General features: G+C 49.6%; 1 protein-coding gene and 1 pseudogene across 9 annotated transcripts in view; one reads left to right on the top strand and one right to left on the bottom strand.

Moving 5' to 3' along the window:
- The window catches only part of WDR37 (WD repeat domain 37), a 79,873-nt gene that overhangs the window by 31,533 nt on the left and 23,127 nt on the right, over positions 1-25,213 (top strand). For 6 of the 9 annotated variants that reach the window (XM_058682035.1, XM_058682034.1, XM_058682032.1 and 3 more), the window contains 3 exons: positions 1,108-1,184; positions 8,644-8,884; positions 10,224-10,365. In XM_058682035.1, coding sequence (XP_058538018.1) covers positions 1,108-1,184; positions 8,644-8,884; positions 10,224-10,365 — 460 coding nt within the window. Of the gene's footprint in view, positions 1-1,107; positions 1,185-8,643; positions 8,885-9,683; positions 9,788-10,223; positions 10,366-25,213 lie in introns of those variants that run through there. The other 3 variants (XM_058682033.1, XM_058682039.1, XM_058682040.1) reach the window with 3 other exon arrangements.
- LOC131483678 (U1 small nuclear ribonucleoprotein C-like) lies at positions 3,526-4,187 on the bottom strand (annotated as a pseudogene).

The following is a 25,213-nucleotide window of genomic DNA, read 5'->3' as shown; positions in this document are numbered from 1 at the left end:
ACACTGACAGTAATCTCGAGGGGTAAATGTTTAGAGAGAGTGGAGGTCAGCAAGCTTTTTTTGTAAATTATCGTAACTAAATGTTCTCATCTTTGACAGCCACATGGTCCATGTCACAACCACTCAGCTGTGTTAGTGTGAAAGCAGGAGAGGTAGTGCACGGGTGAGTGGCTGTGGCTGTGGCCCGTGGGCCAGATTCTGCTGACCCTGGGGTAGAGGGTGAGAGTGGGGCCAATCAGGTGCTTTTCCATGTGAGCAGAATATGGTGGGTCTGCACAGGCCTTGACCACAGCTAGTTGATGCCCAAGTAAACACGTGGGGAATAAAGTAGGTGAGAATTTTCCACTTCATGAAATCGGTGAGTGATTGTGAGGAGGGAGGGTGGGGGGGAACAGTGATGGCCAGAGTTGGGGCGAGGGGGGAGGGTGGGGGAGACCGGTGATGGCCAGAGTTGGGGTGAGGAGGCAGGGGAGAGGCATGCTCGATGGAGGTTTGCACGCGGGGCAGGAGAGCTAGCAGGGCAGGCAGTGAGCTCGTCTGACAACTTGAGAAATGTGCCACTGTCCACACGTGGCCGCTTTGGGGAACCTCTTAGCCACAGAGGGAAGCGAGGTTCAGACAGTACCTTGTGAGGGCAGCTGGAGATGCCCGCCCTGCACGTCTGTGTGCCCTTCCCCGGCCCTTCTCTCCCATGTGCACAGCACCTGGCACACCTGGCCGGTGGCAGTAAGGCCCCAGACCCGCGGGGCCCAGCAGGCTGTGAGCCCACTGATGTTGGGCGCAGGGGAGGACGTATTTGTGTGGGGCTCCACTTTTCTGAGGTACTGTTCGGTTTACTTAGCTTCGATAGATGGACAGGATAACCTGTACTTGTAAGTGTTGCCTGAACCTTCACAGCTTTTCACCGTAAAATGAAAGGAGGGGGTATTTTTAACCACCATCTTAATTGTGTGCATTTAGCCTGTTGTCAGCAGCATCACGCAGTCTCAGAAGCAGCTCTCGATCATTGAGTTACAGAAGTCTGAGGACGCTTGGCCAGAACCTAGCAGAAAGCATCTTATACCTGGTGTGCACTGTGGGTAATTGTGCCCTGATTTCTGTCCTCAGCTTCTGGAGATCAGACCGCCCACATTTGGAGATACGCCGTCCAGCTGCCAACGCCCCAGCCTGTTGCTGACACCACTGTAAGCAGCACCTTTACTTACCATGAAAGCGCCACTTGGGGTATGTTGTAGGGTTCTGGACACTTGCAAAGTTTAGGCCAAATTTATATGGTCTCTTAAGAAAAAAATTTTTTTTAAATGTTTACTTATTTTTGATAGAGGGAGAGTGCGAGGTGGGGAGGGCAGAGAGAGAGAGAGGGAGACACAGAATCTGAAGCAGGCTCCAGGCTCTGAGCTGTCAGCACAGAGCCTGGTGTGGGGCTGGAACCCATAGACTGCGAAATCATGACCTGAGCCGAAGTTAGATGCTCAACCGACTGAGCTTCCCCGGCACCCCCAAATTTATATGGTCTTACAGACTGGATGTTTGTGATCCCCCTTTAGAGTTTGAAGCCCTAACTGCCCCCCAGTGTGGCTGTATTTGGAAGTGAGGTACTGAGGCCGGGGTTCTGTTGGCATAGCATCAGTGTCCTTCCTCAGACACCAGTGAGCTTGCATGTGTTTCCCTTCCCTGCTGTACCTGGGAGCTGCCATGTGAGGATGTAATGACAGGCTGGGAAGGCTTGCACCGGAAACCGAATAGGCCGCACCTTGATCCTGGCTGCCCGGTCTCGGTGTTTTGTTCTGGAAGCCTGAACAGAGGACAGTGTCGAAAGTGAAGTTCCCTGTTTATATATGTGTGCATGTATGTTCTCGCCCCCCTTTCCACAGCTAGTAAACGTTGGCCATCAGTATTTAAAAACTATACAATTAGGTCACGTTTCTTAACGTTTTATAAGTTTTAGACCACGAGTCTGTCTTTCACGTAAGCTGAACTGGGGACGCCTTGGTGGCTCAGTCGGTTGAGTGTCAGGGTCTTGGTTTCGGCTCAGGTCATGATCTCACAGGTAGTGAATTGAAGCCCCACGTCAGGCTCTGTGCTGGCAGTGCGGAGCCTGCTTGGGAGTCTCTCTCTTCCCCTCCCTCTCTGCCCCTCCCCTGCTCTGTCTCTCTCTCTCTCTCAAAACTAAATGAATTAAATAAACAAACGTAAGGTAAACTGTGTAAGTCAGTGTGTGTGACGTCATCTTCAAGGAGGTAAAGGTAGGTGGTTGACAACAGGTTGCATATTGAGAAGAAGGATGGGTGGATTTAGACCATAAAGTCTTCAGTTAGCTTTTTTCCGTTCGGATGTAGTTGTTCCCTTCAGCCCAACACCGTTTCTGGTCACACAGAGGCCTCGGGTAGCCTTCTCCTTGCTTCCGTTGCAGGAGAGCCGAGGGGTCACTCAGCCTGGCCCTGTGCTCTCACGTGGGCGGACACGGTGCCGGATAGCGCGGAGCTGGGGATGCACTGTGGCCGGAGTCGCCAGGAGGACGCCACTTGCCCTCTGGCCATGCTGTTTCCGCCTTGGAGTGTTGTGTTACTTGTTTCTTTCTTTGAAACGTTGTAAACATTGTTCTCTTTGGAGATGGATTAAGTAGTTACAGTGATGAGTAGGAATTGTCTTCAGTGGGGAGATCTAAACAGTTCGTTTTTATTTTTATATTTTATTTATTTTTTGAATGATTATTTTTATTTTTTAATATTAAATTTATTGTCAAATTGGTTTCCATACAACACTCAGTGCTCATCCCAACAGGTGTCCTCATCAGTGCCCATCACCCACTTTCCCCTCTCTCTCACCCCCCATCAACCCTCAGTTTATTCTCAGATGTTTTATTTAAGAGTCTCTTATGGTTTGCCTCCTTCCTTCTCTGTAACTCCCCCCCCCCCCCCCCGTGGTCTTCTGTTAAGTTTCTCAGGATCCACATTAGAGTGAAAACATATGGTATCTGTCTTTCTCTGTGTGACTTATTTCACTTAGCATAACACTCTCCAGTTCCATCCACGTTGCTACAGATGGCCAGATTTCATTCTTTCTCATTGCCAAGTAGTATTCCATTGTATATATAAACCATATCTTCTTTATCCATTCATCAGTTGATGGACATTTAGGCTCTTTCCATAATTGGGCTATTGTTGAAAGTGCTGCTGTAAACATTAGGGTGCAAGTGCCCCTGTGCATCAGCACTCCTGTATCCCTTGGGTAAATTCCTAGCACATTTTTATATTTATCTATCTATCTATCTATTTATTATTTAAAACAGTTGACAATTTTATTTTCACATCTGACAATACAAATGAAAATTGCTTTTTTTTTTTTTTTTTTTTTTTTTGTGTCCCGCTACTCCCTTGGAAAAACTATTCTCTGTTTGTTAAGAAGGAGGAGCAAGTCTTCCTTGTCATGCTGTTAGAAAACACCCAGAGTCACAGCACCATGATCTCCTGGTGAAGTAGAACAAGTAATATGAAATGGATATAAGGAGGTTTCTGTCTCTCCTTACCTGTCTGGTCAGGTCATTCCTGGCCGAGTGGGCATCATCGTGGGACGGGCGGGGGAGGTCTCATCATTGGGGGCCCCAGGCGTCATTGGCATGTAGCCTCCCATAGGCAGCCTCATTCCAGGAGCGGGTCCCACTGGCATCATCCCAGGAGGAGGAGGGCCCCCCATATGGGGTGCTGGCGTCATACCAGGGCAAAGAAGACCCGGGAGACGAGGGGGAGGTGGGATCATTGCTCCTGCAGGCGGAGGACAGAGAGTGGAGCAGGAGGAACCTTTTCTTGCTGAAGTGCAGCAGTTGCTCTGTCCATCAGGCTCTGGGCTCGCTCTTGCATCCATTTCTGATAGTGGATCGTTCACATTCTCTTTGTGTTTCCTACTACTGCAGTGTGTCTTTCTCGCAGACGGAGAGTCATGGGTGAGGTATGTGTCGCAGGAGTCACAGTAAAACTTAGGCATGTTGCTCTGCAGACCATTGGCCACTCTGTCGTACGTTTTTATTTTTAATTAAAATTTTTGTTTTAAATTTTAGAGTGTGAGAGTGCAAGCAGGGTAGGGGCAGAGAGAGGGAGAGAAATCTCAGGCAGGCTGCACGCTCAGTGAGGAACTCGACATGGGGCTCAATTCCACAACCCTGGGATCACGACCTGAGCTGACATCAGTTAGGCATTTAACCACCTGAGCCACCCAGGCGCCCTCTGAACAGTTCATTTTTAATGGAGTGTTTTGCCTTTTATTTTAACATGTGTTTTTTTCCCTCGTGGAATAACCAGACTGTTATTTAACGTGGCCATTGGCTCAAGAAATAGTGCTGACAGATGATAAGGCAGAGGGGCCAGGGAGAGGAGGGTTCAGCAAACGTGTTAACGTTGTACGGATTTGTTTTCAAAGGAAATAAGAAAAATTCTAGTTTTGGCAGAGGGAAAAAATCACATATAGTACTTACATTATAAAAACGTAATATATTATTTACGACGTTAAATTGACCCTGTTTTCTTCTTTGTGATTTTGCTTGTGTTGGGTGCAGGGACTGTGTGTGATTGATAGTTGCCACCTCAGGCTTTTGGGGTGACTTGGGGCAGCCCGTGTCAGTCAGTGACGGAGCCTCGGAGGGTCCCACGCGGCCTGCCCTGGAGATGGCACTTGTCAGAAGCTCTCGCCGCCTGGGCTTGCCTCGGGTTGACTTAGCAGCTCGCCTGCATTTTAGAAGAAACTCTATTCTGTTAAGATCCTTGTTCATTTTCGGGGCGCCCGGGTGGCTCAGTCAGTTGAGCGTCCGACTTGGGCTCAGGTTATGATCTTGCGGTTTGTGAGTACGAGCCCCGCATTGGGCTCTGTGCTGACAGCTCAGAGCGTGGAGCCTGCTTCGGATTCTGTGTCTCCCTTTCCATCTGCACCTCCCCCTTTTATGTTCTGTCTCTCTGTCTCTCTAAAATAATTAAAACATTAAAAAAAAAAAAAAGATGGTGGGGCTCCCGGGTGACTCAGTCGGTTGAGCGTCCGACTTGGGCTCAGGTCATGATCTTGCGGTTTGTGAGTACAAGCCCCACGCTGGGCTCTGTGCTGACAGCTCAGGGCCTGGAGCCGGCTTCGGATTCTGTGTCTCCCCCTCTCTCTGTGACTCCCCTGCTCACGCTTTGTCTCTGTCTCTCAATAATAAACATTTTAAAAAAATTTTAAAAAAAGATCTTGTTCATTTTCATCAGTACAGCTTTTTAAAATTTTGCTTGGACCAGAGAGTTTTAGTTGGCATCTACCAAGAAATATTTGATAAAGAAGTGTTTGGGTGGTGAGTGGAGACACTTTCAGATGGCCTGTCAAGTCACTGTGGGACCCCAGCTGTGTGATGTCAAGCAACTGCTTTAATTCACTGGGTGGCTTCACTTTCCCTGTTGAAACAGGAAGATCGAATCAGGTTACCCACGTGGCTTCCAGGGACCCTTCCTTCACGAGAACCGTGATTCAGTGTCTCCTTGGTCCTGTGGCTGCTCATGTTTGGGAGATCCACTTAGCATTAAGTCGACAATGTTGGCCATTCTCCTCTGCTGTTGCTGGCGGTCAAAACGGTTCAACTGAAATGGATTATCCCCAAGATGTGGGCAAAAAACACACAGACCATTCTCACTCTCCTTCCCCTGCTCTTCACATCAAGTGTTAAAAGAGCTTATAGGGGTGCCTGGGTGGTCAGTTGGTTGAGTGTCCGACTTAGGCTTGGGTCATGATCTCGCATGTGGGTTCGAGTCCTGCATTGGGCTCTGTGCTGACAGCTCGGAGCCTGGAACCTGCTTTAGATTCTGTGTCTCCCTCTCTCTCTGCCCCTCACCCGCTCATGCTCTGTCTCTCTCTGTCAAAAATAAAAATAAACATGAAAAAAATTTTTAAAAACTTGTAATTATTTGTGAATGCGACTTATTATCTTTGCATTTTAAAATACTTTCAATTCTTGTCTAGTTTGGACAGATGACTTCTGTGAAGGTTCCTATTGACCTTTCCATCGTGCATCCCGAGAGCTAGAGCTCTCTGAAATGGGGGTCCCCTGGACCCGCTCTGAGGAAATCCCTGCATTCACGCTTACTTGTCACTTTTTCCTTCACAGTTCTCAGGGAAAAGCACAGCAGGTGCACCAGTTCTGTGTGCCAGCGGTGAGCAAAACTCTCAGGAATTTTGGGATTATCTTTGACGCGTCTCTTCTTCCCCACCTGTTTTCCATCTTCCATTTCCATCTGTCTGTGACATCTCACTGCTTCTGGTTCTTCTGTAATTCTGGGATGCACTCCTCTGTCCTGCCTCCCCGGCTACCCTTTATGTAACACTTACCCAGAGATCTCTGCTGAGCCGCAGCTCCACCCGGCACCCCTCTTCTGTGCCTGCCTGAGGCACCGTGCAGGCCGGCCCTGCCCGTCAGGGCCAGAGAGGGCCCGGGGGCTCCTCACGAGTGGCTGTGGGAGCTGAGGAACCTCGTGGTCAAGGGGCCAGTGTTGGCTGGAGGAGAGCCCCAAATCACAGCATCCCCATGCGGCATCTCCAGGGACCGCATTGCTCTTCCTGTTGGGGTGCGGTTACCAGTCAGGGTCCTTTCTCCTGGAGCAGGTTACGCTCCTGGGGTCCGTCCTCATGCTGTTAGCCCGCAGGGGCCGTCACCTCTAGTCCCTGCCGAGGCTCCCCATTCCGCCCTGGACTCATGTTGTATCCTCTCTGCACGCACGAGGTCAGGAGTGGTCTTTCTGGACTTGTACTTGCCACCTTGCCAAGCCCTTTGCCAGTCCCTGGCGCCAGCCCAGACCGGATGCATCCGGTGTACCTCCCTCCCTGCCAGCCCGCTTGGCCCTCTTCCTGGGTGTTCTCCCCTCATCCCTCTTATGCTCTCCACCCTGCAGACCTCCCTGACTTTGCTTCATATCTTTAGTGTGCTTTGAGATCGGTAACTCTGCATAACACGTGTGTTTAACTTTCCTGCTGGATCGAGAGTCCCTGTGCTTCCTGCCATTTGATCTGGGAGTGCCCTGAGCGTGCACTCCCGGCATGCTGCCTCCCGTGGCCGCTGCCCCCCTCCGTGACTTTCCACTGTCCTTACCCCCTCGGGTTTCCTACACAGACCTCAGACCCTCACGCCGTCCGCACCCTCCTCTGATTCTCTGTGTGTTCCTCCTGCTGTGGGGCCTCGCTCATTGGCATCCCTTCCATGTGGCCCGGCTCCCGGCTGTCAGTCCTTGGGCAGCTCCGTATGGAATGTGATCTGTGTCTCTCCCGCCTCCTCCTCTGAATCCACCTTTCCCACCTCCACGCCCGTGACTTTGCTGTTTGTGTAGCTTCTTGGGGCTTTGGCACCTGCTCTTCGGTTAGGAATGCTGTTCCCCTAAGTGTTTGTGCCTGGATCCCTTGTTTTCTTCATGCTCCAACTCAAATGTCACTTTAGCAGAGGGTCTTTCCCTGATAATTCTGTATAAAATAGCCCTTGCGACTGCCCATCCCTCCATCTGCTCCGTTTCTTAGTGCTTATTACTGCCTGAATCTGTGTGTGTGTGTGTGTGTGTGTGTGTGTGTGTGTGTGTGTGTGTGTGTGATACATCCTTATGCTTTGTGCATGTGCCTGTGACCTATATCCCTACACTGTGTGTACGTGTGACCCATATCTCTATACTGTGTGTGTACGTGTGACGTGTGTCCTTACACTGTGTGTATGTGTGACCTATATCTCTATACCGTGTGTACGTGTGACACATATCTCTACACTGTGTATGTGTGATCTATATTTCTGTACCATGTGCGTGTACATGTGACACATTTCCCTGTACTGTCTGTGACATTACCACTCTAGCATGTGTGTTTACATGGCACGTATTTCCATACTAGCATGTGTATGCGTATGCCATACATTGCCATACGAGTATGGATGTGTGTGGATGTGTGTGCGCGCGCGCATACACATGCCCCTGTGTGTGGCCTGTCTTCCTCGCTAGCACGTAAACTCCGTGAAATGAGGACGTTTCCAGTCTCTGTGGCTCTGGCTCCATTGTTCCGCATGTCCATGTGAGACAGAGGTCATCTTTCTCTGCTGTGGGACTGGCGTGTGGTCTGGCGGTGTTTAAGCACCTGATATTTGTTGAATGAAAGATCAATGTGTTTCCTTAAAGAGCTGAAGCCTTTTGTGTTTTCATTTTAGTTTTTGACAAAAGACCTTACAGGAAAATAAAATGAACTCCTATCTGTTTCTATAGCAATAGAATTCTAAGTAGCCTTCTGAGAATTGAAATGTTTCTTTTTTTATTGTGATAAATTACTGACTTTCAAATGTATTTTATATTTTAGTACATTGCTCCTAATATGTGGTAAAAATTTGCCATTTTATTGCTGACTGGAAATGGACTGTAGCTTATTGATGTCATAGTGGCCTTAATTTTGTTCTCTTCTTATATGAGGTCGTGGGTTTTAATCAAGTAGATAATCATGAAGTTGATAAACAGTCATCAAGGTCCAGATACTTGCCAGATACCGTGCTGTTGTTGGTCATAATGATGATCAAGTCCTAGAAAGACAAATGACAACAGTCTGATTGTGTAGCTGTGTCAGAAAAGACTCAAGATTCCCAGGGAATTTCTTCTCTGCTCTCACCATCAGCAGCAGATATGTGGCGAAGATGAAGTGGAGTGCTCCGATAAAGACGAGCCTGATGTTGACGCGGATGTGTCCAGTGACTGTCCTACCATCCGGGTGCCGCTGACATCACTTAAGAGCCACCAGGGAGTGGTCATAGCTGCTGACTGGCTGGTTGGGGGGAAGCAGGCAGTGACGGCCTCCTGGGACAGAACGGCGAATCTGTTTGACGTGGAGACGGCGGAACTCGTTCACTCTCTGACAGGTACTTTAAGTGTTTGTGATTTCCAGTTGGCGTGCTTTTGATTTATGTGCACATGTTTATATCTTACCTTGCAAATTACTTCTTGTCCAGGATTATTTTTAGTTCTTGTGGTACCCAGATTGTGATTTTTCAGGGACCCTTTCTAAATTACAGAACTGTTTGTTAGCTAAACTTATTTTATCTTTAAGGGATTTAACTGTAGCATGTAATACCTAGATATTTGAAAAATGGTTGTTCTGTCAGCTTCCTATTGCTTTGTAGCAAATTTCCAGAAACTTAGTGTCTTAAAATAACATGGATTTATAAGCTCATGGTTTCCCTGGGTCTGGAGTTCTGGGCACATGCTCGCTGGTCCTGTGCTCAGGGTCTTACGGGTGAAACGAAGGTGTGGTCTGAGGCTGTTCTCTCATCTGAGGGTTAGGTTCTGTCCTCTTACTTACCGCTGGTGGAAGGATTCGTTTTGTTGTGGCATATGGCTGGGGTCCCCATATGACTGAGGTCCTTGTTTTCTGGCTACCTGTCAGCTGGGGACCCACCACTCTCAGCATCCAGAGCGTGCCCTCATATCCCTCATGGCCCCTTCAGAGATGTTTCCCCACACAGCTGTTTGCTGTGTTTTCCGCTTCCAGTAGAACATCTCTTTTCAAGGGCCTGCCTGATTAGGGCACGCCCACCTAATACAGAGTTTCTTTTGATTAACTTGAAGGCACTGATTTGGAGGTCTTAGTTACATCTGCAAAATCTGTTTTACCTTTTAATGTACCGAGCTTACCAGAATGATATCTCGTCGCATTTACAGGTTCTGCCCCAACTCAAGGGAAGGTATCCTCCAGGGTGTGTATGCCAGGGAAGGGGGTCACCGGGACATCTTAGAGTTATGCCCACTACAGACGTTTTTGCAAATTTGTCAGTAAGTGAATTTCCTCACTGAGTGTTAAAGATTATGTTTTACTAAGAGTTCCACATATTCTAGTATTAGAAGTTACTCTGGAATTAAAGATTAAGAATTAGTTTGTTCACATATTTAGCCTATTAAAGAGATTTGCCAGACCTTCTTACCGTCAGCATCAGGAGGTGGGTCACGCTCGCACTCGTTTTGCTGATCCCTCTAAATGTGTGGATGAAAGGACTCCAGTTCCCGAGGGAAAACCAGTTCCACTGCGACCCCATGTGCTAGTTTTAAGTGACTTCTTATCTTTCCCTACTTGCATTCCCTTGTACAGTGACCATGAGCAGTAGAGACCATAAAGAGGTTTTGATTCTTGTGTTCTTAAGAAAGCATCACTGTAACTGTGCCTACAGGTGGATGATCTTGCATTTTTGTCATCTTTGGTTGTAGGGCATGACCAGGAGCTAACGCACTGTTGCACACACCCCACCCAGCGGCTTGTGGTGACCTCCTCCCGGGACACGACTTTCCGTCTTTGGGATTTCAGGGACCCTTCCATCCACTCCGTGAATGTCTTCCAGGGCCATACGGAGTGAGTCACAGTCATTTAGAGATCTCTCTTTAACTGTTCATGAAAAAAGTTTTGCAGGTGGATATTAAAACTTAATTCGTATCTTCATTTCCAGTATTAACGTCCAGCTCCACGTCTTCCAAACTGGCTGCTCTTTCCCTAAACGTTTAGCTCCATTTGGGTATTTGTAAGACTTTAAAAGATTCAGTCACTGAAGTTCTCACAGGGAATTGGATGGTGGTAGGATGGGGCAGTGGGGAAGTCAGGAAACACTAGAGTTGGTGGCCCGCACAGCCTCTGCTGAGCGCCTGGCCAGAGCTGGGGAGGACACCCCCCCCCCCCCCGCCTGGCCATCAATTGGGCAGCTCAGGCATAGCTGTGTCTTAACAGGACTCTTACTTCTTTTTTTTTTTTTAATTTTTTTTTTTTTTACGTTTATTTATTTTTGAGACAGAACATGAACGGGGGAGGGTCAGAGAGAGAGAGGGAGACACAGAATCTGAAACAGGCTCCAGGCTCTGAGCTGTCAGCACAGAGCCCGACACGGGCTTAAACTCATGAACCGCAAGATCATGACCTGAGCCGAAGTTGGACGCTTAACCGACTGAGCCACCAGGCGCCCCCAGGACTCTTACTTCTTTCCAAAAACTTTTCTCCAGTCAGACCGTTCCCGATAAATCACATGACCATCTTTCCAGAGACATCCCTGCTCCCCCGCCGTGCCCCATCCCCTCCATGAGCAGGACTCCCTTCCTGTCACACCTCCTGACTGTATCCTGTCACCTGCTCCCCATGCCACCGCTGCCCCTGCACGTGCCTCTCTGGACCGGACCGTCCCTGTGTCTGTCTCTCTGGCAGCGTGTGTCCTGAGCTTCTGCGTGTCCAGAAAGGTCCTACGTGCTCACTAAACGCTTGTTAACGCATGCTTGTTCATTTGGTTGCTTGAAAATGACAGATTTTCTTCATTCCTTCTTTGGACGCACTCCCTAAACAAGCCTGTTTTATGTGTCTAACGTCAGATACGAAATTAGAGATTCAGTGTTGAGAATTCGTGCCGTGTTCACACGGAAACCGGACAGATAGAGGTCTTCAAGAAGCTTGGGGCCAGAAGGGAGGTGGTGTGCTCTGGGACAGGGGTGCGAGCATGGCCTGTGTGTGCTAGGTCCCCCCTCCCGTGTGTCCTGAGAGGCTGTGACAGATTTGCTGCTGGCAGCCGGAGGGGCCGCGGCACCGGGACCGAAGGTCTTCGTTTGCAGCGGCTTATCTGGCAGCATTGGTGCCTGCGTACAGGACACCTCTCGCCGCGTCCCTGCTTTCACAGGTCTCAGTTCTGTCCAGGGGACGGCTTCCGGTCAGGCCAGCCTGGACCATGCAGGGGGGCGGCTGTCCTCCGTCTGCTCTGAGGGCGGGCTCGCTCTGGGCCCCGAGGACGGGGGAGCCGTGTGCGGTCATGGGTGCTTAGGGCGAGCCGGGGCCCCGTGCGCACAGCCCTGCCCAGAGCCTGCTCGTCTCTTCTCCCGGGTGCTTTATGTTGAGGAGGCTCAGGCGCACGTGAATTTGGAGGGAATCGTGTGGCGGCACCCCACGTACTCTGCTCCTGGCCTCACCGGTGGTGTTGTTTTCACCACATCGGTCGTGTTTCTGTGTGCGCCTGCGGACATGTGCAGCGTCTTGGACACACAGCGCCCATGAGTGCTGTCTGCCGGGGCCCTGTGCCAGGAGCCGCCCTTGGCCTGCCGCTTCTCCCCTGCACTCCGAGCGCGTCTTTGGAGAATTGTTGGGCATTCCCCCAGAGAGGGTGGAAACAGAGTTCTGGGATGGCATCTGATACCCGGCCCACGTTCAGCTCTATCCCTGTTGTCGCTAAAATGTCTCTGATACATTGTTTTAGAATTCAGTCAGGCTTCATTCATTACATGCACTCATTTTGTTCTGTGGTCCTTTAATCTAGGTTAGTCTTCTGACCATTTGTTGTTGTTGTTTTTATTTTAAGTTTATGTATTTAGAGAGAGGGAGAGGGCAAGGGCAAGAGTGGGGTTGGTGCAGAGAGGTAGACTCCTAGGCCGGCTTCGCGCTGTCAGCACAGAGCCTGACTCGGGGCTCGAGCCCACGATCCTGGGATCCTGAGCCAAAGTCGAGAGTTAGATGCTCAAACAAGTGAGCCCCCCCAGGCGCCCCTGCTGTTATTTTTATAGCGTGGATTGTTTTTGTGAAGAATCTAAGCCATTCTCTGCCAGAATGTCCCACGCTCTGCTTTTCTCCTGGTTGCCTTTTTGCCAGAAGTCTTCACAGCCACCATTGTGTGCTTTGTGTCCCCAGCAGAGCGTCCTGCTATCGGGGATGCGGGCCTGGAGCGCGGGGGCGTCTCCAGGTGTCCCTACCGCAAGACGTGTTTTCCACGTTGAAATGTGTGAAGTGGCGGGGAGACGTGAGCAGTCTCCTTCCCTGGTGACCTTTCATCCACTGGGTCTGACGTCCTCAGTGATCCTCTCCTGGGTCTCTTATCACCTCGAGTGTGTAGAAGTGGTGACCTTGCTGATTTTGGCCTTCTTTCCACACTCATCAGTTGGCACTTTGTTCATTAGTGTAGTTGAGGCTGCTGTAGGCTCAAGGATTATTACACTTTGACGGTCGTAGGTCTTTGTTTTTGTAATTATTGTTGTTTCAGTTGTTCCAGACTCGGCTGCTGGGGCTTCTTAGACATGCCCCTTCTGTCCTGAGCACTCATGACGTCTGGCGCAAGAGTCTGTCCCGGACTCGCTGCACTTTCCCCATCCCACATTGGATGAGTGGCATCTGGTCCGAGCCTTGGGGGCTGGGCTGAGAAGGGCAGTGTGAACTTTATGTGAACAGCCCTCTGTGGCACCGATGGGAGCCTCCCTCCTGTGACACGGGAGGCCTTGCACACTGGGCACAGCACACATGCGGTCCTTACAGGGGGTCCGGAGCCCTCCTCCAGATGTGTGGAGGCCAACCAAGGCACAGGGAGCTTGGTGGGGGGGTTCTTGTGGGGCCCGACTCAAAGTGTGATTCCAGAGTCATTTTTCTGGGTGTTATTTAAAGTATCTTTGGTCACATTCTGTTTTCAATTGCTTTTTTTGATTGTCTGAAAGATTTTATTTTTATTTTCTGCAAAAAGAGCCAAGAATTTATTTGCATTATTGGGTGTTGTTAGAAGTGTGTGTTTAGCGTTAAGACTTTTTGAATAGTAGGTCTGTCTTGTCTGCCACCCTCTGACTGCAGTGTAGGAAATGCTGGGGTCATGGTTCACATGTCTCTACGATTTGGGGTGTATTTTTGTACCTGGTGGGTGTGTGAAATAATGGTCGTTTCTGGAGAGATACACTGTGAGGAACATGATTGGTTACGAAGGGGTTCTTACTGTTTCTTTTATAAGTTTTTTTTTTAACGTTTATTTTTGAGATAGACACAGAGTGCGAGTGGGAAAGGGGCAAAGAGAGGGAGGCACAGAATCCAAAGCAGGCTCCAGGCTCTGTGCTGTCAGCCCAGAGCCCCATGCAGGGCTCGAACCACAAACAGTGAGATCATGGCCTGAGCCGAAGTTGGATGCTTAACCGATTGAGCCACCCAGGTGCCCCTTTTATTCCCCTAAATGTTGGCTTTCTTTCTTTTCTTTTTTTAATGTTTTTATTTATGTTTGAGAGAGAGACAGAGCATGAGTTGGGGAGGGACAGAGAGAGAGGGAGACACAGAATCCGAAGCAGGCTCCAGGCTCTGAGCTGTCAGCACAGAGCCCGATGCGGGGCTCGAACCCACGAACCACGAGATCCTGACCTGAGCCGAAGTCGGACGCCCAATCGACTGAGCCACCCAGGTGTCCCAGGGATTCTTATTTCTAGCGTGGACCTGTGACAAGGTTTCTTTGGCTTGTTTTTCTCACGGGATCAGTAGTGGTGTAGAAAAGGCATGGAGCCGTGTCTGTCCCTGAGGCCTCTTGCATCTGGATGCCCCAACACAGAAGTTGATGCTTTCATTTTCTGTATGTAGTGAGGACACATGGACTTGTGAGTGAAAATGGAATAAGTGGACAAGAGAAAATGTGCATTTTCTCTTAACCAAGTTAGGATGAACTAGCATGTTTGTTGATGTGCAAGGTACGAAAATAAGACCGTTCTCCCTTTGGCACTGTTTTCCAGTGGTGTCAGAGAAGGGCACGTTTTACCTTTTCGGAGGCCTTGGGGCACTGGCACGGGCTGGTCGGGGGCTTGTGCGCCTTGCCCGCGGACCGAGGCCCTCCTCTGCTCCATCGGCCATGCCGTGGCCGGAGGCGGCGGGTGGGAGCCTCTGTTCCCGCAGGGTGGAGAGGCCGCTGCCTGGGGAGAGCCCGCACGGCGTGGCCAGCAGGTGGGGCTGCAGCCTTGCCTGATCCGATAGCAGTGAGCCTCTGGGAGTTGCGGCCGCTCGGAAAAACAGGAGGTGGGACATTTTACAGGGTTTTTAGATGAAGACTCTGTTTAGTCGGTAGCTCTTGTTGTTTTGTTTTGTGTTTTTTTTTTTTTGTTTTTTTGCCTCCGGCACGGGTTCCCTAGGTTTGAGCCCACGGGGACAAAGAAATCCAACAGAATACGGTATCTGTGCCAGTAACTACGTGTGCACCTACAGAGGGCGTGCTTTTATCAAACCAAACGCACAGCCTCGTTCCCGACCGAGAGCGGAGAACTGGCTGCTTTCGGACCGTGCTCGGTTTCCTCACTCACCTGCGACGGTCTGAGTGTGGCTTCTCAAACACGCTTGGGTCTCCTGCCTCCCCCAAGCCTTGGGTCCGTCTGACGGCCGCTGCCGCTGCACTGTCCATTGCCACCCCAACCACGGCTGCTGTCACGGGCCCAAGGCCACATTTCCGGCATCCGGCAGTGACTGCCCTGTAGGAAATAAGTCATTTCGATGCCTGCAGTGCTGTCCCCTAGACTGGGGGGACAGGGTTTTCCAGGGTGATTTTCTTGAGTCCTTTTAACCTTTCTTTCTTCTTTCTTTCTTTCTTTCTTTCTTTCTTTCTTTCTTTCTTTCTTTCTTTCTTTCTTTCTTTCTTTCTTTCTTTTGTATTTTACTTTTTTAACGTTTATTTTGAGAGAGAGAAAGAACATGAGTGGGGGAGGGGCAGGGGAGAGACAGAATCCCTTGCAGGCTCCATGCTGAGGTGGGGTTCCATCTCATGATCAAGAGTCGGATGCTTGGCCAGCTGAGCCACCCAGGTGCCCCTAACCCATTTCTTTTCTGAACGTTAAAAGCACAACTCAGACATACTGTCCCTTACTTACTGGTATCACCCGAAGAGTTGTAGGTGGGACACACTCTCCAGAACTTAGTCTCTTAGGGCATATTTTCATTTACAGAAACTCAACACACACTCTCCAGTAAGGTATGTTGGAATCTAGTATCTTATATAGTGTGAGTAATTCACTTAGCTCTTCAGTGATTTTGAATTTTTGTATGTTGGGTTTTCTTAAGGCAAGATGTAGCTGTATAGGTTTTAAGATTATTTGTGTAGTTTTATAATTTATTTTAAGTTTATTTTGAGAGAGAAAGCATGAGCTGGGAGGGGCAGAGAGAGACAGAAGGAGAAAGAGAGAGAGAGAGAGAGAGAGAGAGAGAGAGAGAGATTGAATCCTAAGCAGGTTCATGCTGTAAGCATAGAACCCGACAAAGGGGCCTGAACCCACGAACCGTGAGATCATGGCCTGAGTCCCAGTTGGACACTTAACCGACTGAGCCACCCAGGGGTCCCATCCTAGTTTGATAATTTGATTTCTCTAGGATCTGGGAGAGAGGTGACTGTTCTCCTCATGCTTCTGTGTGGATTCTGTGCCTTTTTGTGAAAAGAGAGTTTGAGGTGTAGTGCTTCACTGCAAGGGTACAAATCTATAGCCACATGGTTTCTCTGGAAATTTATGCTGCTGTTGTTATTACTTCTTCACGTAAGCTTTGCTTAAGGTTCTTGTAAATTTTTAGAAAGGACAAATAATGTTCTTTTCTTCTTTGTTGTGTTCCATGTGTATTTTTACTTTGTACTGTGAAAGCTGTTCATTAAAATAGGAATTTTAGCATAATAGGATTTACTTAGTATAAATGTGTGTCTGTTACTATTTGACTACCTGCTATAGTAGCAAGGGGTACCGATTTATATGAAGGTAAATATTAGATATTTTATGTAACAGATTGTTCTCCTAATAGTCAGGGATGAGAAATTGTAGTGTGTACTGTTCTCGGAAATAATAGAAATGTGTAACTGAAATATTTTGGAACGTCAGAGGAATTTCAAACGCTGGCAGTTTGTTTTCATAGATTTTTGTCTTCATTGTCAGGAGGTGGAGCTGAAATCCAGTGCTTTTCATCTGAAATAAGCTAAATCCTTGTGTGTTGACGAGTTTCTCCCCTGACGGGATGATTGAGTAGGTGAGCTGTTTCAGGCAGTGTCGTTGTAGGACGCCCTGCCCTCCCTCCTGGGAAGCAGTGGCACGCTCCCACCGGCCTAGACGCGGGCACACCGGTCATCCCAGCTGGACTCTTACCACGTGGGCTGTGTGTACAGAGGTGCGTCTGCAGGAAGCTTTCGTGGTACCCAAACTTACCTTCAGGTGAGATCCATGAAGTGTCCCTTGAAGGCGGCATGAGAGCTGCCCATGAGGATTGCACTGCCCAGCACAACTGCTTCTCTGGGGGGCCTGGCGGAACCACCCCTACCCCCACCCCCGCCTCACGTTTTTCTTATGTTTTGTTTTGTTTTGTTTTGTTTCAGTTGCTATAAAAAGGGACTGACAGTTGAGGCAGTCACTGGTCATTAAGCTTTCCCTGTGGGTGGCCAATGACTCTAGTCTGTACCCAGCTGACAGTGTTCATAAGTGTGAATAAACTCTGGCATTGAAGAAACTCGAATTAGCTCACCGTGGATAAAATCTCTGAGAATGCAAAGTTTCTTCTTTCTGTTTTGCTTTAATTCTCCCTATATAATAATAACTTTATCCTCCAAATGTGAACTTTGGTGCTTTCTTCTAAAGAAAACAAAACACTACATCTAACAAAACAAAATTAAAAAAAATCAGATTAAAAATTATGATTGCTTTTTTATTGGTAATAACACTTATTTATTTTTATTTTTTGTATTTGGTTTTAATTGGAGATACGATAATGTTCATAGTTTTTTTTTCATAATGATTGCTTTAAAGTTAGGACATGATCATATGCTTTCATTCCCAAATTCCCAGGGAAGATATATCATAGTAAATACCAAATTCTAGGTCATTTATGTATGAAGGTGAAAGTGGCTTTGAATTTTGTGTCAGGTTATTAACAATTTTCTTTATACTTTTAAAGAGAAAAAGCATTGGGGTGCCTGGGTGTCTCAGTTGGTTACGTGTCCATATCTTGATTTCAGCTCAGGTCATGATCTCACAGTTCGTGAGATCGAGCCCTGTGATGGGTTCTGTGCTGATGGTGTGGAGCCTGCTTGGGATTCATTCGTTCATATTCTCTCTCTCTCTCTCTCTCTCCCTCTCTCTCTCCCTCTCTCTCTCCCTCCCTCCCTCCCTCCCTCTCCCCTCCCTCTCCCCCTCTCCCTCTCCCTCTCCCTCTCCCTCTCCCTCTCCCTCTCCCTCTCCCTCTCCCTCTCCCTCTCTCCCTCTCTCCCTCTCTCCCCCTCCCTCCCTCCCTCCCCCTCTCTCCCCCCTCCCCCACTTTCCTCTTTCCTCCTCTCTCCCCCTCTCTCTCCCCTTCCCCTCTCCTTTGTCCCTCCCCCCCCCCCACTTGGGCATGCACGCATTTTCTCTCTCTAACTATGCTTAAAAAAAAAAAAAAAAAAAAAGAAAGCCTTTCGACATCATGACCCCTTCAATTGGATAGTGGTTGATTTAAGTCTTGAATTCTGTGCTTGGTCAGTGACTCAGCTTGTATGCAGGCCCGTGGTAGGGGTGGATGCATGGCAGTCTGGTGACAGACCACCTGGGAGGCTGAGATTTTGGTAGACTGCTTTTGGTTTGTAAGTCTGTTACTCTTGGTAGCCACTTATAAGCCCTTGTCCGGGAGGAGGAGAAGGAGGATGTGGGGAGCGTGTTGTGCTCCACGGTTTCTTTTCAGTACTGGTGGATGGCTCCAGAAGGGCCCGTAGCATCATGCTGGCCTCAAATGCCTTTGAGCCTAAGCCTCTTGCAGTTCTGCACTCCCTGCCCAAGTGCCTGAGAGTCTGGTTCAGTCGTCTTCTTTTTATTATTATTATTTTTATTATTTTTTAAATGTTTTTTTTGAGAGAGCATGTGCATGCAGGCAGGGGAGGGGGCAGAGAGGGGGACAGAGAATCTGAAGCAAGCTTCTCATGGACAGCATGTGCCCCATGTGGGGCTTGAACTCATGAACTGTGAGATCATGAGCCGAGCTGAAGTTGGATTCTCAACCAACTGAGCCACCCGGGTGCCCCTCATTATTATTTTTATTTTGAGAGAAAGAGTGCATGCTCGAATGTGTGTGTGCGTGGGGGAGGGACAGAGAGGGGAGGAGAGAGAATCCCAGGCAGGCTTCACATTGTCAGCGCGGAGCCTGATGCAGGGTTTGATCCCATGAACCATAAGATCATGACCTGAGCCGAAATCAAGAGTTGGATACTCAGCCGACTGAGCCACCCAGGAGCCCCTGTCTTCTTTTTGATTAGATGATTTGAAAATAATTTTGTTTTGAGAAGGTTTAGAGAGTTCTGTAACTACTGGCAGTAGTTGGTTGAGAGACAGAAAGGACTCCTGGACTGTGTCAACTTCTGGTATTCTGCCCCAGTGGTCGTGTTAAGGTGTGGTCTTGCAAGTGTCATTTGTATTCACACACATTTTGTCATGGTGTCCTGGAAACGAGCAGGGGATGTTAGCGAATACTGTGTGCGTCTCGAGCTGCTGGGCCGGGTCCTCTGCACCTCGTGCACGCAGGCGAGGCTGGTTTTCCTGTGAACGGGGCCGTTCTGCGGGTGCCGCCGCTTTGCTCCGGGAGACCTCGGGGGGGTGTCCCATGTGGCCCCTGCAACTCCCTGCACCTCCGGCTTTGGGCCCGCGGTTTCCTTAACAGTCCCTGGCTGATGCATTTGAAAGTTGTCTCCAATTTGGAGTATAGTTTTTAAAAGTAAGAGGAGATGTAGTATTTATTTACGCTTTCAAAATTCCCCATTTAAGTAGAGCTGATAGGGAACTAATAAAAATAAGGACTTCAGGGAAATTAGTGCATTTAACTCAGTGTACTTGACAGCTTGGTCGTGAGCTGTCAGGTGGCTTCACTTCGCACCGAGATGACCCAAGAGAAGATCGTCAGGCTGTGACCACAGACTAAGCACCTCCTGACTCTGCGCCGTCACAGACTCGTTCACAGCTGAGTCGTGTCCGGACCAACCTGCACGTGTCAGCAGAAGCCACGGCGCGAGGCGTGCGGCGAGCAGAGTGGGGACAGAGCAGCCGCCCGATGGCAGAGCTGGCGTGGTGCGTGTGCCTGGCCCCTGCCCACGCCAGGCCCCGGTGGGCTCGGATCACCCGCCCGGCGTCCGCACTTGCTTGCACTCGGCCGTGGCGTTGGACCCTCGGGGTGCGGGTGCTGCCGACGGAGCAGAGTCATGCTCCATTTCCTTTCTGTTCTCAGAGTGAGATGCTCCACTTAGTGTTTTCTCCAAAGTCCCTCAAGGACCAGGACTTTTTTAAAAAGACTGTCTTTTTTTTTTTTTTTTTTTTTTAGAGACAAAGTGTGAGCAGGGGAGGGGCAGAGAGCGGAAGACATAGAATCTGAAGCAGGTTCCAGGCTCTGAGCTGTCAGCATGCAGCCCCACGCGGGACTCAAAACTCTTGAACTGTGAGATCATGAGCTGAGCTAAAGTCAGAGGCTTAACCGACTGAGCCACCCAGGCGCCCCCTAAAAAAGACTGTCTTTTTTTTTTTCTTAAATGTTATTATTATTTTTTTTAATTTACATCCAAATTAGCATATAGTGCAACAATGATTTCAGGAGTAGATTCCTTAGGGCCCCTCCCCCATTTAGCCCATCCCCCCTCCCACAACTCCTCCAGTAACCCTCAGTTTGTTCTCCATATTTAAGAGTTTCTTGTGTTTTGTCCCCCCCCCTGTCTTTATATTATTTTTGTTTCCCTTCCCTTATGTTCGTCTGTTCTGTCTCTTAAAGTCCTCATGAGTGAAGTCATGATTTTTGTCTTTCTGTAACTAATTTCACTTAGCATAATACCTTCCAGTTCCATCCATGTAGTTGCAAATGGCAAGATTTCATTCTTTTTGATTGCGGAGTAATACTCCATTGTATACATATATACCACAGCTTCTTTATTCATTCATCCATTGATGGACATTTGGGCTCTTTCCATCCTTTGGCTATTGTCGATAGTGCTGCTATAAACATGGGGGTGCACGTGCCCCTTCGAAACAGCACACCTGTATCCCGTGGATAAATGCCTAGTAGTGCAATTGCTGGGTTGTAGGGTAGTTCTATTTTTAGTTTTTTGAGGAACCTCCATACTGTTTCCAGAGTGGCTGCACCAGCTTGCATTCCCAAAAAAAGACTGTCTTAAGTGGGTGCTCTGAGAGGGACTTTGGGTGCATTCAGCGACCTCCTACGTGCTGTTTCTGCTCTGAGTCTTTAGGTTTGGCTCCCTGGAAGTGCTTTTCTGTGTTGGGATCTCCCGTGGACTGAGTGCTATGTCCCCCCCCCTCCCTTACCCGTCTGGTGAAGCGTCCCTGCAGGGAGGGCCAGGAACAGCGTGTGCAAAGTCAGCTTCTCGGACCAGCGGGTGTGCCTGAGGACAGCCCCGTATGAGGAGTGGGTTGCCGTCAGCGTGCTGTGGCGGGCTGTCCAAGGGTCAGCGTGGGATGCACGGACTTGGAGGTGATTGGATACTGTCAAGGGTGTCATGTGACAATGGTCCCTGGAATCCCATGAGTGCAGGCAGGCTTGCTGTGAGACTCGGCACTGGGGAGCCCTGCACCCCCTCCCTCGCTGGTCTCCTGGGCTCCTTGCCTGATGTGTGGATGGGGCTCCAAGACTTACAGTCCTGGAGAGTCACCAGCTTTAGAGTCGGAACCTTTGCTTAAGGGAGTATAGTTTGGTGGAAGCTTAGTGAACTTGACAGATGAAAGTGCTTTCCTGTTGTGTGGGTGGCATTCCCCCACCCACGTTACCGTGACTGCTGATGCCCGTGACATGTCTGGTGAAGAGCAGTGCCCTGTGCCGAGGCGGCACCTGTCCTGGGGGAGGGGCTGTGAACACCGGGCCCCCTGGGAAGGTGTGAATTCCACATGTGTTAAAAAACCGGGGCCCATCGCTTGGGTTGCTCCTCTGGATGAGGAAGGAAATGTGAGGTGTTGGAAGGTGGTGCTGGTAGCTAATTCTGACCTTTCAGAGTGAGGGGGTGCTTGAGTGTGGGGCCCACAGGTGCCTCCTGGTGCCAAGGGTGTCTCGCCCCTCAGGCTCCCTCCGTGAGTAAATCATATGCTGGCGTAAAGGACACTTGCTCCTCAGAGAGTTGAAGGAGCGTCACTTCTGTGTCAGAGCTCAGTTCTGGCTCATTTCATGCACACACACATGCACACACGTCATGTTCCGTGCAGCCAGTGTCACGTCTGGTGGGTATGCCAGCACATGCGTGTGCATGTGTCCACATGTCATACGTGTATCATCTTCTGTGTGTCCTGTGCCACTTCTGGTGGACGCGCTCACACCCCCAGTTCTGAAACGTGTTTGCACACGGTCCCCGGGCCACAAGGGCCCTCAGGCGCCCGCAGCCCGGGGTTTACGTGGAGTCACCCCCACTGTGGTGTGAGGGACGTCCAGGTGAAGAAGAGGGGTCTTCCCAGGCCTGTGACAGCTCACCTCAGATCCAGGACGGACCCGTGCCCTCTGGGGCTTCTTCAGGAAAGAGCGCTCTCTCTTCGACTTTGCAGTTTCTGGAGAGTAAAAATCTTACGGTTCCTAATACCTTTCTAACTTCAATTTTCCTGGTTATTCTGATGAACAGGGCTTTTCTGTATCATATTATTTCAAGGCTGATGTAGAAACAGTTTTCCTTTTGGAAGATTTAAAAAAGAAGGGAAGCCTTTTAGATTGTTCACATCCTAGTTTTTATGCCCAGAGTCACGTGATGCTGACATTGGGACATTGGCTGTGAGCGCATCAGCACGTAACTAGCAAAGTCTTGAATTCAGAAACTAAGGGAATGGACAGTCAGGTTATTAAAACCTGAGGGAGATCACTCTTTACCTAACTTATTTGTATTTTAATGTTTGTTTATGTTGAGAGAGAGAGAGAGAAGGGGAGGGGCAGAGAGAGAGGGAGAGAGAGAATCCCAAGCGGGCCCCCTGCTGACAGCGCAGAGCCAAAATCTCATGAACCCAGATCAAGACCTGAGCCGAAATCAAGAGTCAGACGCTTAACCAACCAAGCCCCCCAGGTGCCCCGTGTCACAGTTGTTGATGTAATTACAAATGTTCGAAACTTATTTATGCTTGGCTGTTACATTGTTTGATCAGAATGAAATAGTGACCAGGCTTCACAGAAAGGAAATCAGAGCCTTGGCCCTTGATACTACAAGCATGAGGTTACCCTGTGAATCTTCCTAAGTTTAACTTCTCTGTAACCCCCTTGTTTAAAAATCTCTGTAACCCCTTTAAATCAAGTTGTGTAGAATGATCATCTTTGAATACTCTATGGAAAAGTTACTGATTCAATTAATAAAATGCGCTGGAGGAGAACTTGGTTAACGAAAGGCACCGTTCTGATGCACCTGTGATGCCGCTCGCAGCCATCGCTGCGGCATGATGACCCTGATGATCGCGAAGCTTCTCTGAAGTCTTGTCACAAGTCCCAGCAGCGGCACGTTTCAGTGTCACAGTTACACTGTTGCCCGAAAACTGCCCCTGTCCCGTCGCTGCCCCGCCGGGGTGTCCTCACTCCACCTTGTTCGCTGTGGCATGTTCCCTGAGGCGAGCGGGACCTGCTCCGTTGAGTGGGCGGTCCTGCACTTCGGTCCTGTCGGTGACGACGTCTCGGTTTGCCGAAGACAGGCTCAGGGAGGAGGGGGACCGGGTTGGATACTGAGCTGGCGCTGCTTTAACTTCTTTCTTCCGGGAGCATTTGAATTCCAGATCCTGAAAGCGAACCAGATGTGACACAAGTGTGACTTTTCCTTTAAATGTTTATCTTAGGGCCTGCTTTTTTGAGAGTTCGCCATCAAGGAGTATTCAGAAATGTATCATTTGGAAAAGGGTTGTTTTCCATTTCGTTGTCTGAGATCTTAAGACACAGGCCCATGTGTGTCATGTGCGCACTGAGGAGTACACGGGTGGGCCGGGCACAGTGCGTGTAGTCTCCAGGACCCTCCATGTTAGGGCAGGCTGCAGGGGACTTGCTTTGTCTGTGCGGGGCTTAGTTTCAAAGGACGGTCTGGGAAGTGGGAAGCGGTAGCCAGGGAGGACGTGGTCAGGACAGGTCTTCCGTTGTGTGCAGGCGTGAGGGCAGGTGTGGTGTGTCCTGCCGGCCTGTGCTGGGCCGCAGGGATGTCATGAACACTGCCCCGTCCTTGGTAGGGCGATGGGCCACACTGATTTCCTCCTGGATGCACCACCCTTCAAAGGCGGACTCCTGTCCAGAGGACGCCCCTGCCCTTGCCTGAGTGCTTGCTCCTCTGTTCTGTCCTTCTGATGCAAACGGATCTCTTGATTTTGCGGGGAGCTCCATCTGAAAGATGAGAAGCGGAGGGCTCTGCGCTGTTTCTGATGTGGGGCCAGGAGAGCGCACTGCTTGGCATTTCCGGGCCAGCATTTTCCACACATCGGGTGTTTTTTTTTTTTTTTTTCTTAGCTATGAAATTCCGGCAGATTGTTATGCAAAACAGCTTTGTGTCTCTGTGTGACTGGGAAGACAGCTGTTAGTCCTAATGAGGAGTGCTAGCATTACAGTCTCTCCGGTGATTGAGACCCGCGGAGGGAGCGGAATGTTCCAGATCGGCCAGTGGTGTGCGGTGAGAAGGTAGTGCGCTGTCAGCTGGAAGCACACGCCCGGCTGCTCTCAGCGACAAGATAAATGAGTCGGCTGGAGTTCGGCAGAGTCTGAGCTTTTCCAGTGAGCAGTCATGGCACAGTGGGTTCCCCCGGGGACCCGAGTCCGAGGGTGCCTTGAGAGCCATGGCCCCCGCGCCAGCTTTTCCCTTTGATGCCCTACAATACCTGTCAGGACGGTGATTTATTAAAAACCTAATGTCTTTCAGCATTTCATTAACATAAGGTGAGACGGTCTTTTGTGGAGACTTTTTTCATTAATTTAGCAGAATGTTCACTGAAATTTAACTTGGCCACAACTCCCTGAGAACCGGAGTCCACGGGGGAGGCCGGGCGTCAGAGTCCCTCCCAGCTTGTCGCGGCCTCTGCACCAGGCCAGGCCTGACGCTCCTCTGCGTTTGAGATGGGGGTTCAGAGGGGCCGTTGGCTTCAAGTCCGGGCTTCCCTTCCTCCCCCTGTTCTCTGTGCGTCACACGTGGGCCCCCCTCCTCCACTGCCTGATGTAGCATGGTGTCCACATTCATCCCCGTGATGACAGCGGGATTTCTGGCTTTTTTTTATGGCCCAATAAGACCCTGTTGTTCATACACACATCCCATCTTCTTTGTACATTCGTGTGTCACCATTAGGTGGTTTGCCTGTCCTGCCTGCTGTGAACATGGGGGCGCAGGTACCTCTTCAGGTACTGATCCGTTTCCTTGGGATGCGTGCCCGGTAGTGGTGTTGCTGGATCACAGGGTAGTTCTATTTTTAACTATACAGGGAGCCTCCACACTGTCCTCCACACTGTCCTCCACAGTGGCTGCACCAGCTTGCATTCCCACCAACAGGGC

The sequence above is a fragment of the Neofelis nebulosa genome, chromosome 8, assembly GCF_028018385.1.
Source record: "Neofelis nebulosa isolate mNeoNeb1 chromosome 8, mNeoNeb1.pri, whole genome shotgun sequence".
Lineage (NCBI taxonomy): Eukaryota > Metazoa > Chordata > Mammalia > Carnivora > Felidae > Neofelis > Neofelis nebulosa.
Note: the sequence above shows the minus strand (reverse complement) of the source record. Positions and strands in the feature narration are given on the sequence as shown.